At 43.7% G+C, this 14,926-nt stretch overlaps 1 protein-coding gene across 1 annotated transcript in view; it reads left to right on the top strand.

The window, feature by feature from the left end:
* Positions 1 to 2,069: 2,069 nt before the first annotated feature.
* The window catches only part of pcdh7a (protocadherin 7a), a 39,680-nt gene continuing 26,823 nt past the window's right edge, over positions 2,070 to 14,926 (top strand). The window contains exons 1-3 of the mRNA XM_063882711.1: positions 2,070 to 3,587; positions 5,197 to 6,373; positions 11,032 to 11,814. Of these exons, the coding sequence (XP_063738781.1) occupies positions 2,164 to 3,587; positions 5,197 to 6,373; positions 11,032 to 11,814 (3,384 nt within the window). The 5' untranslated portion in view covers positions 2,070 to 2,163. The remainder of the gene's footprint in view (positions 3,588 to 5,196; positions 6,374 to 11,031; positions 11,815 to 14,926) is intronic.

Genomic DNA, 14,926 nt, shown 5'->3' on the forward strand with positions numbered 1-14,926 from the left:
AGAGAGAGGGGGAGTGAGACAGAAACCGGGGAGTCATGTGGGGAAGGGGAGAGACAGAGAGAGAGAAATATTTGTGACCTCTCTCTGTAGTTTGTCTGTCTTTGTTTAGGCTACTCACTGACAGCCAACTGTTCACTAATAGCGTATAGACACAACAGAACTCTCTCTCGGTCAATAACATTATGTTGGGGGAACTCCCTGCTTTCTAGCCAGGCAGGGCAGCACAGTTGGTCCTGAGTGGAAATTAGAAATGCAGAGGCGGTCTAACAGAGCGTCAGCATGGAAGCCCCGGTAGTGTTCAATAGCAGCAGACCGATGCTGCATTGCGCTGCTCACCGAGCAGGTCGGTCCACTGAGAGACAACATCCTCAGCAGTGTGCGTGTGCAGCCTGGAGGTGGAGAATACTGCCAACAAAGAAACAGAAAGCATGCCTCATCCCTCTAAAAAACAGAAGACATATTTAAATACATAGGAGCAAATGTACTTACTACACATAATATACTACACATGGACATATATACTTTAAATAGACTTTTATTTGTATGCTTTATTTATTCATCACAACATTGCCTGCACTATGTTAGGCTAGTCCATTATAGTGTACCACTAACCTACAGTATAAATGACTGTACTTTCTTATTATGATAGATAGTGTGTGAAAATCTATGTCTCTTTCAAAAACGAATGAATGAGTGCTTTAACACTTGCCCCAGCAAAAGAGCTGCACCAGCAGAAATATGACTTAGCACTGGGCTGACTTGTATTAGAGCGCGATCACTCTCTTTTATTCCCGTCTCCCTTTGTCCTTTGTATGAATGTGTGAATAAAGACATTTTCCCACCAGGAGCTGTCAGCAGCCGGGACACCAAGCCATTTAATCTTCCTATATGACAGGGGGAGGTGAGGTCTGTCCTCGGTAACCGACATACACACACGGCGACCCAACACCGCCTCTGCTGCCTCTCCCGTTACAGCTCAGCGATCGAGTTACGCGGCCGGGGAAAATGTTGCAGTAGCAGGGGAAGAGAGAGAGAGAGAGAGAGAGAGAGAGAGAGAGAGAGAGAGAGAGAGAGAGAGAGAGAGAGGGAGAGAGCGAGAGAGAGAGAGAGAGAGAGAGACAGAGAGAGAGACTGCAGCATCGCTTGAAACCGGCAGCAGTAGCAGTCCCAAGCAGTGCAGGTGAGAAAAAAAAAGCCAGAGGAGGAGGAGGCGCATGTGGAGGAGAGAGAGAGAGAATGCGGGACTCTTGGAAAAAGACGCATCTACTCTCGGTCCATCACGAGACATCCATCCCGGACACAAGCTGCATGGATTAAGCTTAATTGGGGATGATGTTGGAATCTCAATTTTAGCCCATCAAGAGAGGCTCTCTCTTTCTGTTTTATAAGGAAAAACAACAATGAGAAACTCGCTCTGAAGCACTCTTGTCTCATCATAACTTGCGTGAAGGAATCCGACTGCTTGGCACGTTGCTCCACTGCGGGAAAAATAGGAAAACGCAGCTGGATCTGAAGGTAAGAAGATATCCAGTAGCAGCATCCAAAATACTTTTCTCAAACTGATTTCAGTTCCTCTTTTGGCGACGCGAGTTAATTTTCCTCGGCGTCCGGTGAGCTGAGCAGTGTTTTTTTTTTTTTTTTCCTTTTGTGTGGTGCTGCATTGCAGTTTCTAACTGTGAAAACCGCGAGAAAAGCTGCTGTCCCAAATGTGACTGGAATAAAATAATGATACATGAGGCATAATGAACTGATAAGCGACCTCGCCTGATCTCCGGTTTTACGGGAAAGAAAGACTGAAGTGGATTATTTAAAGGCTGATTAATTAGTTGTTTCTATTTCGCAGCAGCATGGATTTTTTTGATATCTCTGGCGTGAACAGCCCAGCAAGACAACGAGAGTATTATTATAGAAGTTGAAAAAGCCCTTCTGGTTATAAGAGAAGGATAAAAGCAAGGAGCCTGCACCGCTAAAGTGTGAGAGTGTGGAAGCTTTTCCCCGGACCTCAGGCGGCTGTCCGCAGAGAGCGCAGGGGAAGGTAAGAAAGGATAAATCAAACACCCACGCCGTGAACTACACCAGACCACAAAACAGCATTAAAGAGAAAGCAAGCGGCAGCTCAGAGGCAGACAGTGGGAAGGAGAGAACTGAGAGAAGGAAGGCGCCATGCAGAGGCTTGGTGCAGTGCACTCCTCCGCGGTGCAGGCTCTCAGCCTCGTGGTCTTAGTGCTGCAGCTGCTGACTCAGCTACCGGGTGCCGACTCAGCTCTCCGGTACCGAGTGGCGGAGGAGGGCCCACCTGACGTCAAGATTGGCAACGTGGCCGCCGACCTGGGGCTCACAGCAGGTACAGGAAGCGGGGACGTCACCTTTGCCCTGGAGAGTGGCTCAGAGTTCTTCAAAATTGACAATGTGACAGGTGAGCTGACAACTGGCCCAAAACGCATCGACAGAGAGAAGCTCCCACAGTGCCAGATGATATTTGATGAAAATGAGTGTTTCTTGGACTTTGAAGTGTCAGTTATTGGACCACTGCAGAGCTGGGTAGACCTGTTTGAAGGTCGTGTTGTCATAACAGACATCAATGACAACACACCTTCTTTCCCCTCACCTGTTCTCCAGCTCTCAGTTGAGGAGAATCGCCCCATAGGAACCCTTTACCTGCTGCCCACAGCAACAGACAGGGATTTTGGCCGAAATGGCATTGACCGGTATGAGCTGATTCAAGATGGTGCTGCTGGGTCAAGTTCAACAAGACGCACAGCAGGAGGAAACCCCATTGCGAGAGTGGATGGACTTGGCGATCGGAGGGGTAGAAGTGGAGATAATGGAGGAGGACCCCGGAGCACTGTGTTTGAACTACAAGTTGCAGACATACCAGATGGGGAAAAACAACCACAGCTAATTGTGAAAGGCACTTTGGATCGTGAGCAGAAGGACTCATATGAGCTCATCCTCAGGGTTCGAGATGGTGGAAACCCACCACGTTCCTCCCAAGCCCTACTTCGTGTTTCCATCACTGATGTGAATGACAACAGTCCACAGTTTGAGAGGTCCACATATGAGGCAGAAATGGCAGAAAACGCACCTCCAGGTACACCTGTCCTCCAAGTCAGAGCTTCAGACCGCGACATTGGAGTCAATGGGCAAGTTGAGTATGTCTTTGGAGCGGCCACTGAATCCGTCAGGCGACTTCTGCGGCTGGACGAGGCAACTGGATGGCTGAGTGTGCTTCACAGGATTGACAGGGAAGATGTGTCCCAACTGAGGTTCACAGTAACAGCAAGAGACCGAGGTCAGCCACCCCGCACTGACCGCACCACTGTTATTTTGGCTGTCCGGGACGAGAATGACAATGTCCCAGTCGTGGAAATCCGAAAGATTGGACGGATCCCTGTTAGAGATGGAGCAGCATTAGTTCCAGAGAACGTTCTGGTGGACACACCAGTAGCTCTGGTACAGGTGTCAGACCGAGACCAGGGAGAGAATGGAGCTGTGACGTGCACAGTCGTAGGAGACGTCCCATTCACATTGAAGCCAGCTGGTGAAACAGCACTCCCACCCATGCCTGCAGATGAAGCCTTTGACAGGTAAGCCAAAACAAAGGTAACCCCTTACAGAACGTTAGAGAAATCCATTAAAACATTTAAATAAAATAAAAACAGAATGCTAGAAAATGTAGAGATCAACCAGTACATGTAATTTGGTTAAAATGATGCACTACTTCTCTCCAGGGAGCACAATAAGGGAAAGGAATCATAAGGTAGTCATGAAGTAATGATGCATTTCATATAACAGCTTAGTATATTGAATCACCTGAGGGGGGAGAAAAAAAAACTATATCCAAAATAAGCAAATAACATTTGGATATGTGCCATTAAGCACCTGATTCACAGAAATAATTAATTTAAAACTGGTTATTATTAATTAAGAAAATGACATAATGATTAGACACAGGTTCATTAACATGTCATTTGGAAATGTGTCATTTGGTTATCTGATACACAGTCATTTATTCAGAGTTATTCAGGAATTATACATTGATTTGAAGATAGTTCCTGACTCATTTCTAGGTAACTTTTCTTTTAAATATACATTTTTGTTTTAGTAAATGTAAAACCTAATCATTTAAAGACAGTATATACTGTACACACAGATATCATTTATTATTATTATTATTATTATTATTATTATTATTATTTTTTAATCAGCAAGTGGTTCTGTTTTTATTCCATATGATTTTTTAAGCTAGACAACTTTATATCTAGCATGCAGCTGCAATAAGAATCCCCACATTTCTGTTTTGGGAAGAAAAACTACAATTTCTATTTTCCACAGGGAATTTAGAGAAGAGTGAAGTGTTGTTTCATGCAGATGTTTTTCAAGTACTGCCTCTCATTTACAAAGTCTACAGAGTAGTTTGAATGTGATAAACTCGGTTAAGTTTGAGCATAAATATTCATTGAAGTCAAGGGTTTTTAGACTGTTCAGCAATACTATTACTGCAGTGCAGTGCTGCTAATGTCAGTGCTCTTCAATGAATTGCAAAGATATTTTATAGAGCTATTGAATGAAGGGAAAGAGGGATATAGGGAAGGCAATTTGAGAATACCACTGCTATCTTTATTAGGCTGGTTGTTGAATTGACTGTATGGTTGTCCTTCTGTGAGACAAAGTAATAATCATGAGAGGTCTTCAGCAAATCGATTAGTGGATTTAATTAAAGAATTAGTCACAGTTTCTCTAGTCATATTGTTTCTTTGCAGATAACTGCAGCCTTGGAGAATGGTCTCTTAACATTTTTTTAAACACCAAAGCATAGTAGAGCTGTAGATAATTAGTTGATTTATCAATAAATCCATTAACAGAAAATAGTCATATCGACTATTTTGACTTTCAATTGAACATTTCAGGTTTAATATCATATTTTAGGTTTCACCTCAGCATCTGAGTGATTAAATCAGGGACTTTTGAATATTTGCTCACATTTTGTTAACATTTAATTGCAAATAAAATCCTAATAAAAAAAAAAAACACAATAGCAACTGGCACAATACGTTTTAGTGGCTAATAAATCTGTTAATTGACTTAAGGGGAAGAGCAGTATTATTTTGTTTGGCTACTTTTTGAAAACGGGATCTGTGTTATTTTCTGTCCAGCGTAACAAGCACATTCATTTGTTTTTTATCATTTCCACAGGAATAAGAAAAAATACTTCCTACATACTTCCGCCTTGCTGGACTATGAGGCCACTAAAGAGTACAGTGTTACCATTGTGGCAGTAGATTCTGGCAGCCCCAGTCTTTCAAGCAACAGTTCACTGATGGTGCGTGTAGTAGATATCAATGACCATGCCCCCATCTTTGCCCAGAGTGTTGTGGAAGTCCACTTTGCTGAGAACAACTCACCTGGTGAAAGAGTAGTCACCGTGTTAGCCACAGATGCAGACAGCGGCAAGAATGCTGAGATGGCATACTCCCTGGACCCTGCTGGTAACGGTCAATTTTACATAGATGCAGATAATGGAGATATCCGTGCCACAGGGGTTCTTGATCGCGAGGAGCGAGAGAGGTATGAACTTCGGGTTATTGCCAAGGACAAGGGTACACCTTCACTGCAAGGCTCTGCAACAGTTGTTGTTCAGGTGACCGACCGCAACGACAATGCGCCAAAGTTTGTTCAGGAAATCTTTACATTCTACGTGAAAGAGAACCTGCTTGCCAACAGCCCAGTAGGCATGGTCACTGTGACAGATGCTGATGAAGGCGAGAACGCAGAACTTAGTCTGTTCGTAGAAATGGATGGAGTTGATGAGAAGAAGTCAGTAGAGAAGGTAGAAGGAGAAGATAGTGAGAAAGAGCGGGAAGAGGGGTTTTCCATTGACAACAACACAGGAACTATCTTTTCTTCTGCATCGTTTGACCGTGAAAAGCTTTCCACCTACACCTTCCGTGTCCGGGCTGTGGATGGTGGTGAACCCCGTAAAACTGCCACCGCCACTGTCTCTCTCTTTGTGACGGATGAAAATGACAACGCCCCCTCAATCACCTCTCCATCCAATGAGTCCTACACTCTCCTTCCACCTGCCAGCAGTGCCCGTACCATTGTCAGGACTGTAACTGCAATAGACTCAGACACTGGCCCAAATGCAGACCTTCGCTATGCCCTGGTTGGGGGAAATCCCTTCCGACTGTTTGAGATTGGCCTCACTAATGGAGTGATCACACTGGCAGAACCTCTGGAGCGGCGCCACAGAGGTCTGCACCGCCTGGTGGTCCGGGTCAATGATAGTGGAGCCCCCTCCCTTTGTGCCACTGCCCTGGTTCATGTCTTCATCAACGAGAGCTTGGCCAACGCAACCCTTGTGGATGCACAGGTAAGTTTTAAATATATATTTATCAAACTGTTTTCAGTAACAGCAAGTAAAGTATACCATAATACATTGAATATACATCTTAAGTGGATGAGGTAATAAAAGCTACTGTGCTGTTTTGGTGTGTACAGACTACTGTTGTTCCACAGAGTTGACAATGATAGCTCATAATGACAGTGATGATATTGTCCAATAATGTCCACTCTGATAACACATTACAATAGAGGGAGGGTGGTAATGGCAACGGATTGGTGCTGCTTGAATTAAACTGGTAAGAAGATTATTTTCTTGATAGAATGAGAGATGAGATAAATGCACAATTTCTACAGAATTCAGTGTTGCAATTTTCTGCCCATTTTTGAGGAAATAATTGTGTCTATATTTGTCCCAGATAAAGAAGCCCATTTCTCTTTTGAAGGCTATTGGCAATGCCTGTTTCTTTGTAGTTTGAATGTTCTTTGTCCAGAATGCATTCTTATAATGACGATGTGGTTAAAGTTACTGTTATTACTGAAGTGGTTCTTTTATGGTACATTGAACTCAGAGCTGAGAGCATTAGGTGTGTGTGTGTGTGTGTGTGAGAGAGAGAGAGAGAGACAGAGACAGAGAGAGAGAGAGACAGAGAGACAGAGAGAGAGAGAGAGAGAGAGAGAGACAGAGAGACAGAGAGAGAGCATGCATTAGGGGTGAGTGTGTTGGAGAGGTAGAGAGAGAGAGATGGCCCTGTCCCAGTTTTGGCCTTTTAATACAGAGCAAGTTGGAGTATGTTCATTTGAATAGGAGTGTCTCTTCACTACAGGCCTGAATATTGATGAGTTTTCAATGTGTCATGCAGCACTTTCTGAGCAGAACAGAAGTAGTCACACTTAAAGGAAACTAACTGCAAACCACTATAAACTCTAAATTAATTATGTTCACAAGGGGAATAAAGGGGACATGAAATATATGTGTCCGAACACAATCGCCATCATTGCATAAATCTGGGTGGTTTGGATAAGAGTTGGCTTGAAAGACCCACACTGAGGCGAAGACTTAATTGACTAGACTCAGAGACATTACAGAGATCCCAGAAATAACACAAGTATACATGTAGTTATGCTGAAAGAAATCTTTGTCTAATTTCTGCCTTCATATATTAATCAAGAAAACTTACCATTTTGCTTAAAACTTGTTCAGCTTAGATATAAATGCTGGCAGGTAAGAGTTACTGAAACGTGGCCTCTGGTGTGGGCAAAGTCATTTGTATTGACTAATAATTAAATTGCCTCGTGGTTACAGTGCTTGTACTGAAACTAACAGCCTTTGGTTTAAACCCCCACTTGAAACATGGTTTAGAAGACATTCTCATTTTTCTGAGGAAAAGGTCTTCAACTGTCAGGTCTGTGCATGTTACGTGACGTAAACAGTGTGAGCCAAAGTTAGCTCTGAGACATTTGAGAGAGAAAAACAGTCAGAATGATAAGAAGCAGACATCCCCAACTACAATAACATTGTGCTTTGTTTGCCTCTTGAGTTCTTGGTATCCTTGTTTTGGATGACAATAAGTCTTAATCCTGTGTTTCTGGACAGAGAAAAACATCCTATATAATTACATTCTTAGTGTTTATGGAGGATACAACTTGGTATTGAAACAAGTGAGAACAAACAGAAGCTGTCGTATTTGAGCCATAGCCAGTATGTAGAACACCTTGTGAATGTTACGCTGTCACTTAAGAGCAGAATGAAAAGTACAAATTGAACAATCAAGTGGGTGAGGATTAAAACAGAGCACTTGGTAAGCAGGTGAACAATGGTGTTGACAGGTGGAATTAACTGCAATGTGCCTAAATGACCGGGGCCATTGAATTCAACAAAAGGGTGTAATATGTCCAAGCCAGTATAAAAGGCGTATTTGATTACAATATGCATAGTTTAGTTTGATTGTAGGGAGGACCTTGGCGCTGTAATTGAGTAGAAGTCATTGAAGAGAGAATACCTCCATCTCATAATGAAGTCAGACTGAGTAGTGGATGGATGCCAGATGTAATTAGGGAAGGAAAACGTCTGCTACTGCTGCAGCACCGCGGCAGAAAATGACTCCAGTCTTTTCTATCCAACAATACTGGGTGAACCACATGTTGGATAATTAGCCACAATATGATACTGCAGAGTTTAAGCTAGATGAAGAAGGAATCAGAAACAGTTGTTTTGTTGTCAATTGGAAAACTTTAAGGACTTTGTACATCATAAGTACACTGTATTTTTAATCTGATTAAAGCGCTTACTGGTGATGATATTTTCACTTTCTTACAGTTGGTATTTCAAGAGTTTTCTTATCTTGAGATTTGGAATAATTTTTCGCTTATTTTTAAAATATGCACAGTAAGCTTTTTAGGAATTCGAGTGATAAATAATTACTAAACTGCAGCTTTCTGTTGTTGTGCTGAGCTGTGAATACATTGAGCAACAACTAAGATCAGTCACTCGGGTCAATACTGTGGTCAGGAGAGAACTCCTTGTATTGGTCGCTGCATTGGCTACTGCAGTGACATGCAGATAACAGAGCCCTTGGAGAAAGGAGCAGATAGATGGTGGTGTTAAGCCGAACCGGAACAAAGCTCATGCAGCAGAATGGAAGATTCCTCTGAGAGTAAGGGATGCGTCAGAGATGCACTTGGACACAGCAGTAGAGTTGGCTGCTCAGTTTTCTGGCTGAACACTTAACTGTCTTGTGTGGGCCTATACACACATTCAGTATACACCAGCAAGTGGACAGCTAAACATAGCTTGCACAGCATCTGACTTATTGACTAACATCCATACACCTTTCACTTTCTAAAGCTTCTCATTGTCCGATCTGACTGCATGCACACAAACCGCAACTCAAACTTATACACACACACACAACACACACACACACACAACTGTGCTTTACCTTCACATAGTATGTGGCACTGATTATTGGTATTTTCTTTCTCTGTTTTGCCCACAAAACAATACGGCAGACAGTGCAGGGATGCGCAAAGCCAGAGACATGCCCAGCAGAATGAGAATGGAATGGAATACTGCAGGCAAAAGAAGAACAATGGGGCTTAGGGGAGAGCGGAGCCTGGTGGTGAGGCCCTCTGCAGTGGAAGCAGAATAATGGAATAAAAGCATCACAACTGACTTAAAAACAATGAAACTTAACCCACAGATGGAAGGGTGTTAAAACAATGAAATATCACACGGCCCCATCCATGGCGCGGGGGTTCGGGAATATTGAACAAGGTGGCTCCGTACGAGTACCGGTAGGGCTAGTAATATTCTTTGGATAATGCTATAATCAAATTGAACAGTCAGTAGTGTGAGCAGCTCTTTATTACTCCAATACTCTTGGTTATATTGTATTTGGCTATTGCAAACCTTAGGGTCAATATAACTTCTCTCTCACCTTCACTCTCAGTCTCTCTCATTCCGCCAAGACTTATTACCCACCATTCTTAACGCAGCAGGGATTACACGGGTATATAATTTACAGCTTTGACAGGCCAAAGGAATTGTCGTTTGAGCTCCGAGACGAGGTGTCAAGGCTGCAGAATGAGTTGTCTCAGTAATGGACAGATTACACACTGTGTGGGCTTGTGTAGGTGCATGCATACATTTCAGTGTGTCTATGCGTTTGTGTTCCAGCATTATGTCTGGTCCCTTTGTAATGATTCTCCTGACGTAGTTGCTATGTATTGATTAAATATATTCAGATTCATGACCCTGCCCCATATTACCAGCAGCAGGGCTCTGCAGTTTAGAACTCCACAGCCTCATTGTCTCCTGTATAGCAAGACTCCATAACCAGTAATGGCTGTGTTTTGGCTTCCGCATAACCCACTTTCTTTTAATGATCCTTTTATTAGTGTACTAGCTCAGAGCGCGTGTGTGCATGCGAACATTTACTCAGCTTTGTATTTTTTTTTATAATGGAAGATCGTTTCTGTTTGTCTTCTCTATCTTACACCCAAACACAACATTTTTAAGTGTAAAATATTTGGTCAAATGAAAAATCAGCAATTACCCTTTCATCGCCAAGAACCTTAAGAAAAAAAAGGGTTCTAAAAACCTACATTTACAGTATCGCTGTATCTGTCTATCCATCGATTTTAAGTCCAACACATTGGATCAGCAAATTCTTAACAAATCCACGCCTACGCTATCATTTACAAAAGGGACATTGTTCATTGAAGAGACAGTAGATGCCTTTATTTCACATGTATTAACTGTTTCTCCTACTTCTCATCCAACTGTCCCTGACCTAAAGCTTCCTTTTATTCTTTTAATCAGCTTTAAACAGCATAATCCCAGGCAGTGTTTCCTGTACCAGTGCAGATGATATGATCACAAATGGAAAATTACATGCACAACTTGAAATGCTGCAACTGGGAAGCAAGAGCAATTATATATTTAGTGACATGCTATGTCTCTGGGAATAATAGAGAAGCTACCCAACTAAAACCCAGTGATGAGTTTAATTAAGTGGAAGATGCTGTTTGATGTTTCTCTGTGGCTCACTCCCACTGTGTCATCTTTTACAGTTGTTGTTGGTGACTTTTTTTCTCATCGACCATTTGTCCCATCTTGTTGCTTTCTCTCCTTTACTCTGCATCTTCTGTCTCTTGTGTTCCTCTCCTTTCTATCTCTCACCAAAGGTTGCCCGAAGTTTGATGGCTCCACTGTCACTGGACATCGCGGGGGACCCAGACAGCGAGCGTGCATTAGGGAAACAGCGCCTCAGTGTAGCTATTGGTGTCCTGGCGGGGGCCGCAGCGGTCATTCTGGTGATCCTACTTGTAGTCACAGCTCGGCAGTGTGGGGCTCAGGGCAAAAATGGCTATGAGGCCGGTAAGAAGGAGCCAGAGGAAGACTTCTTCAGTCCTCCAGGAGCTCAACCACAGGCTGGCCGCAGCAGGGGATCAGACCGGGGACGCAAACCACGGCGGGACAAACGCAATGGAAGTGGCACCAATGTAGCGGTGGGAGGAGGAAAAGCAGACAGATCCCTCTACAGTGGTATTGTTACAGTCAACGGGCTGCGCCGGCATGCAAATGATGAAGATGAAGAGGATCTGAGCAGTGCTAGTGAACGCCTCGCAGCACGCTACTGCGCTATGGACGGTGACCCCGGAAGCCCACGGATGGGCGGTGGCAGGAGGCACCAGTCAAGCCCAGATCTGGCCAGGCACTACAAATCCAGCTCACCTCTCCCTGCAGTGAATCTACAGCCCCACTCCCCCCCAGCTGAAGGAAAGAAGCACCAGGCGGTCCAGGACCTGCCTCCCTCCAACACCTTTGTGGGCAGTGGGGGTTGTGTGGGGAGTGCCGGCTCCAGCAGCAGCAGTAGTGGGGGCAGTGGCAACGCAGATGCTATGTCCCTGGGATCTGACCAGTGCTCCGAGTACGGCTGCCAGACTGGGAACAAGTACAGCAAACAGGTAGGAGCTCTGGGAAGGGACTGGGATGAATTAGTCTCTATGGTTTCTCAATTCTTTACAGATCTCCTAAAGAAAGATTTAACACTTTGTCCACTTAGACTCCTGATCTCTGTCGCCTTGTATTACTCCCCGGCTTCCCCTTTTCTTATTCACACATTTGCTGACATACAGTACTCGAACTGCAGACCCCAGTGCGAACGTCTAAACACCATATTATCTCCACAAAATAGCTGACAGTGTATGCCCACACACTCGTGTTTCTGTGTCAGCACCCTAAGCCTGTGAGCAGTGTGACGGTCCCCTGTTGTCAGAGCGTGTGTGTGCTCCGTGTCAAACATCAGCCCAGTTTAGCAAGATCTAATGCAGGGTACATGAGTCAACCCCTTATTGCTGCTGAACAATATGTGGATGTGCATTTGTGTATAAATGCATGACTGTGTGTGCGTGTGTATCACATGCTGTGTGCAGAAAACCCCTGAGGAGTTCAGATGGAGTAAGGACAAAGAGGGTGTGGGGCGAATAGTTGCTTCCCACAGGGTAATTGGTCATTTCGTGTTTCTGTTTTTCTTGTCAAGCTGTTATCTGTCTTCCATTTAGCATATATGTTTACTCCGTAAACAATATTAGTTGCACTGATAATGGATGCACTTGCGTTGGTGTTTACTTCAAGAAAATGCAGTTAAAAGCTGAAGTCCTGCTGAAAAATAAATACTGCATAGAGACGGTCACTCACCCCTCCACCCACATACACACACGCATAGGAACCATCTATCATCTTAGACACACTGACACAGCAGGGTCTCCCTAGTCTGTGGCGAGTGCTCCCACGAGTGATGTTTGAGTGACAGCTAACCCTTCTTAAAGGGGCGGTGTCTCATTTCGTTGACGGACAGCTCTACATTTATCCTCCCTGTGGTGAAAAAGTGCTGATGTGGTCATTAAAAAGGAAGGAGAGGAGCTTCTTAGGCTAATCAATTCATACATGGGCTCTCTGATCCTACTCAACACACACACAGGAACACACGCTCATCTGAACACACGTGTACACACACAACACACACACCCCAGAGGTTAATCCATTACGGAGTCAATCCTCTTAATCTGCCATTCCCAGGGAAAGAAAATGCTTACTGGGAGAGTTTGGTGTTCGTGCTTACGTGCACTCAAAACATGCCAGCACACATACAGAGACACAGCTGACAGTGTAATGAATTATTGATCGTACGGGGTAATTAACTCCTCTGCTACAGTGAAGTGTGCCCACCCCCCCACAAAAATATCCAACAGCAAGTGGTTTCATGCCCACTCTGTTTTATGTGTATGTCCGTGCCAGCGTCTAAGACTTTGGGTGCTCGTGCGTGGCTGTGTTCACGTATGTGTCAAAATTTGTTAACTCCAACAGTTTGGCGACATGAGCAGGTTTATGTTGGTGGGTGCCTGTCACTGAGTTTGAGGGACTGCTTATTTCATGAAGGCATATGCATTTATGCATTTTATATGCGAGTGCAAGTGAGAGATAGACTCAGGGAGTAATAGGTGGCGAGTTTATGCCAGATTTAGAAAATGGGACACTGACAGAATTTGGAATAGCATTAGATCAGGAGTGGGAGAGAATCATTAGAGGTGAGGTGAGTAAAAAAAGATGGAGTAAACGACAAGGGCTGGGCGGCGATGTTAACTTCAAGCTCCTTTACTGGGTCAATGAAAACTCCTAACTGTTCATCCGAAGTCAACACATCAGACCAAGTAGGGAAAAAATAATACGAGACAAAAAAACTACACCTAATGGATGAAAGGAAAGACCGCATTAAAGTGGCTACAGCTATAAAAAAAAAACTGCTCAGTAAATGGGATTGGGTTTTCTTTTTCAAGCAACATTTTTCACAGAAGAGAGGCACCATCAATAATATCCACATCATTGTTACTAATATACAAACAGGAGAAGAGGGAAAGGGTTTAAAAGAGTAAGTGGACATGTACTTGAGAGAGGAGAAGAAGAATTGAGTGAATCAACATCATTTTTCACATGTAATCATATGAGATATAAATCCAGAGAAATGTAATCCTGCCATTGCCTTCAGTTTTTAGTAAACCATTAAAGCACGGGCATCTTCTTTTATTTTCGTAATTAACCCTATGATATATGTTATGGGATCATTGTCTCAATCTTTTGGCAATAACGTAAGAGCCGAGCTCCTTGAGAATTCTTGTTTGTTGCGCTGGTCCCTGGCTGAATTGTAAAAGCCAGTCGTGTTACTAAATGAAGAGCCATTAGGGAGCTAGAGGAGCCGGCTCTTATAGCTGAGATTAAATGAACAAGCTCACTAAAAAAAATAGTAAAAAGAGAGTTCTGTAAGATTGTGTGTGGCAAAAAAATAAACAAATAGTTAAAAAAATCTAAATTGGAATTTTGTTTGGTACCCAAAATATATTGAGGTTGTATACCCAGCCCCACTGCTGATGGAGAAAGTGTAGAAGAGAAGGTTAGAGTATGTTCTTCCAAGTGGGGAGAGACAGGGAGTTAGAGAGTGAGATAGAGAGAGGTCGGGTTTGGGTGGCAGCCAGAGAGTGAGAGTGGACCGCTGAGATGTGGGTCATCAGGATACCCGTTGGCATCAGGACACATAAATGATCACAGCAGTCACATGGAACTGCAGTCAATATGGTCAAAGTGGCCTCGTTCTACCATCCAACCACTACCACACACACACATAACACACATTCTACCACAGAACAGCTTTTGCTGTCTGTTGTCGACCACAACAAAGGTCACTGTGGTTTTTTGATCTCAGAATTTGGTGTTTTCGTTTTGTAACGTTGAGCTTTCCTTTTTACTTTAATGTAGAGATTTAATCAGCACATTGTTCTGTTCTGTTTTCTTCCTTTTTTACCTCTCAGTTTGACTCTCACCCTTTGTTCCTCTTCTGTCGCTCTCCCACTTTCTTTGCCATAAGCGTGGCCATTAACATTAAACCTCTGCGTCTTCTTTGCGCTTCACTGACCTCTGAGAATGAATCGACTCAGCGTTTTCACTAGTGCGACTTCTTCTTTTACTGTAGTGCACACTTTCTCTCTCTGGACCCAGCTTGTGTGTGGGGGCGGGTGTGACCAC

This window comes from Eleginops maclovinus, chromosome 5 (genome assembly GCF_036324505.1).
Source record: "Eleginops maclovinus isolate JMC-PN-2008 ecotype Puerto Natales chromosome 5, JC_Emac_rtc_rv5, whole genome shotgun sequence".
Lineage (NCBI taxonomy): Eukaryota > Metazoa > Chordata > Actinopteri > Perciformes > Eleginopidae > Eleginops > Eleginops maclovinus.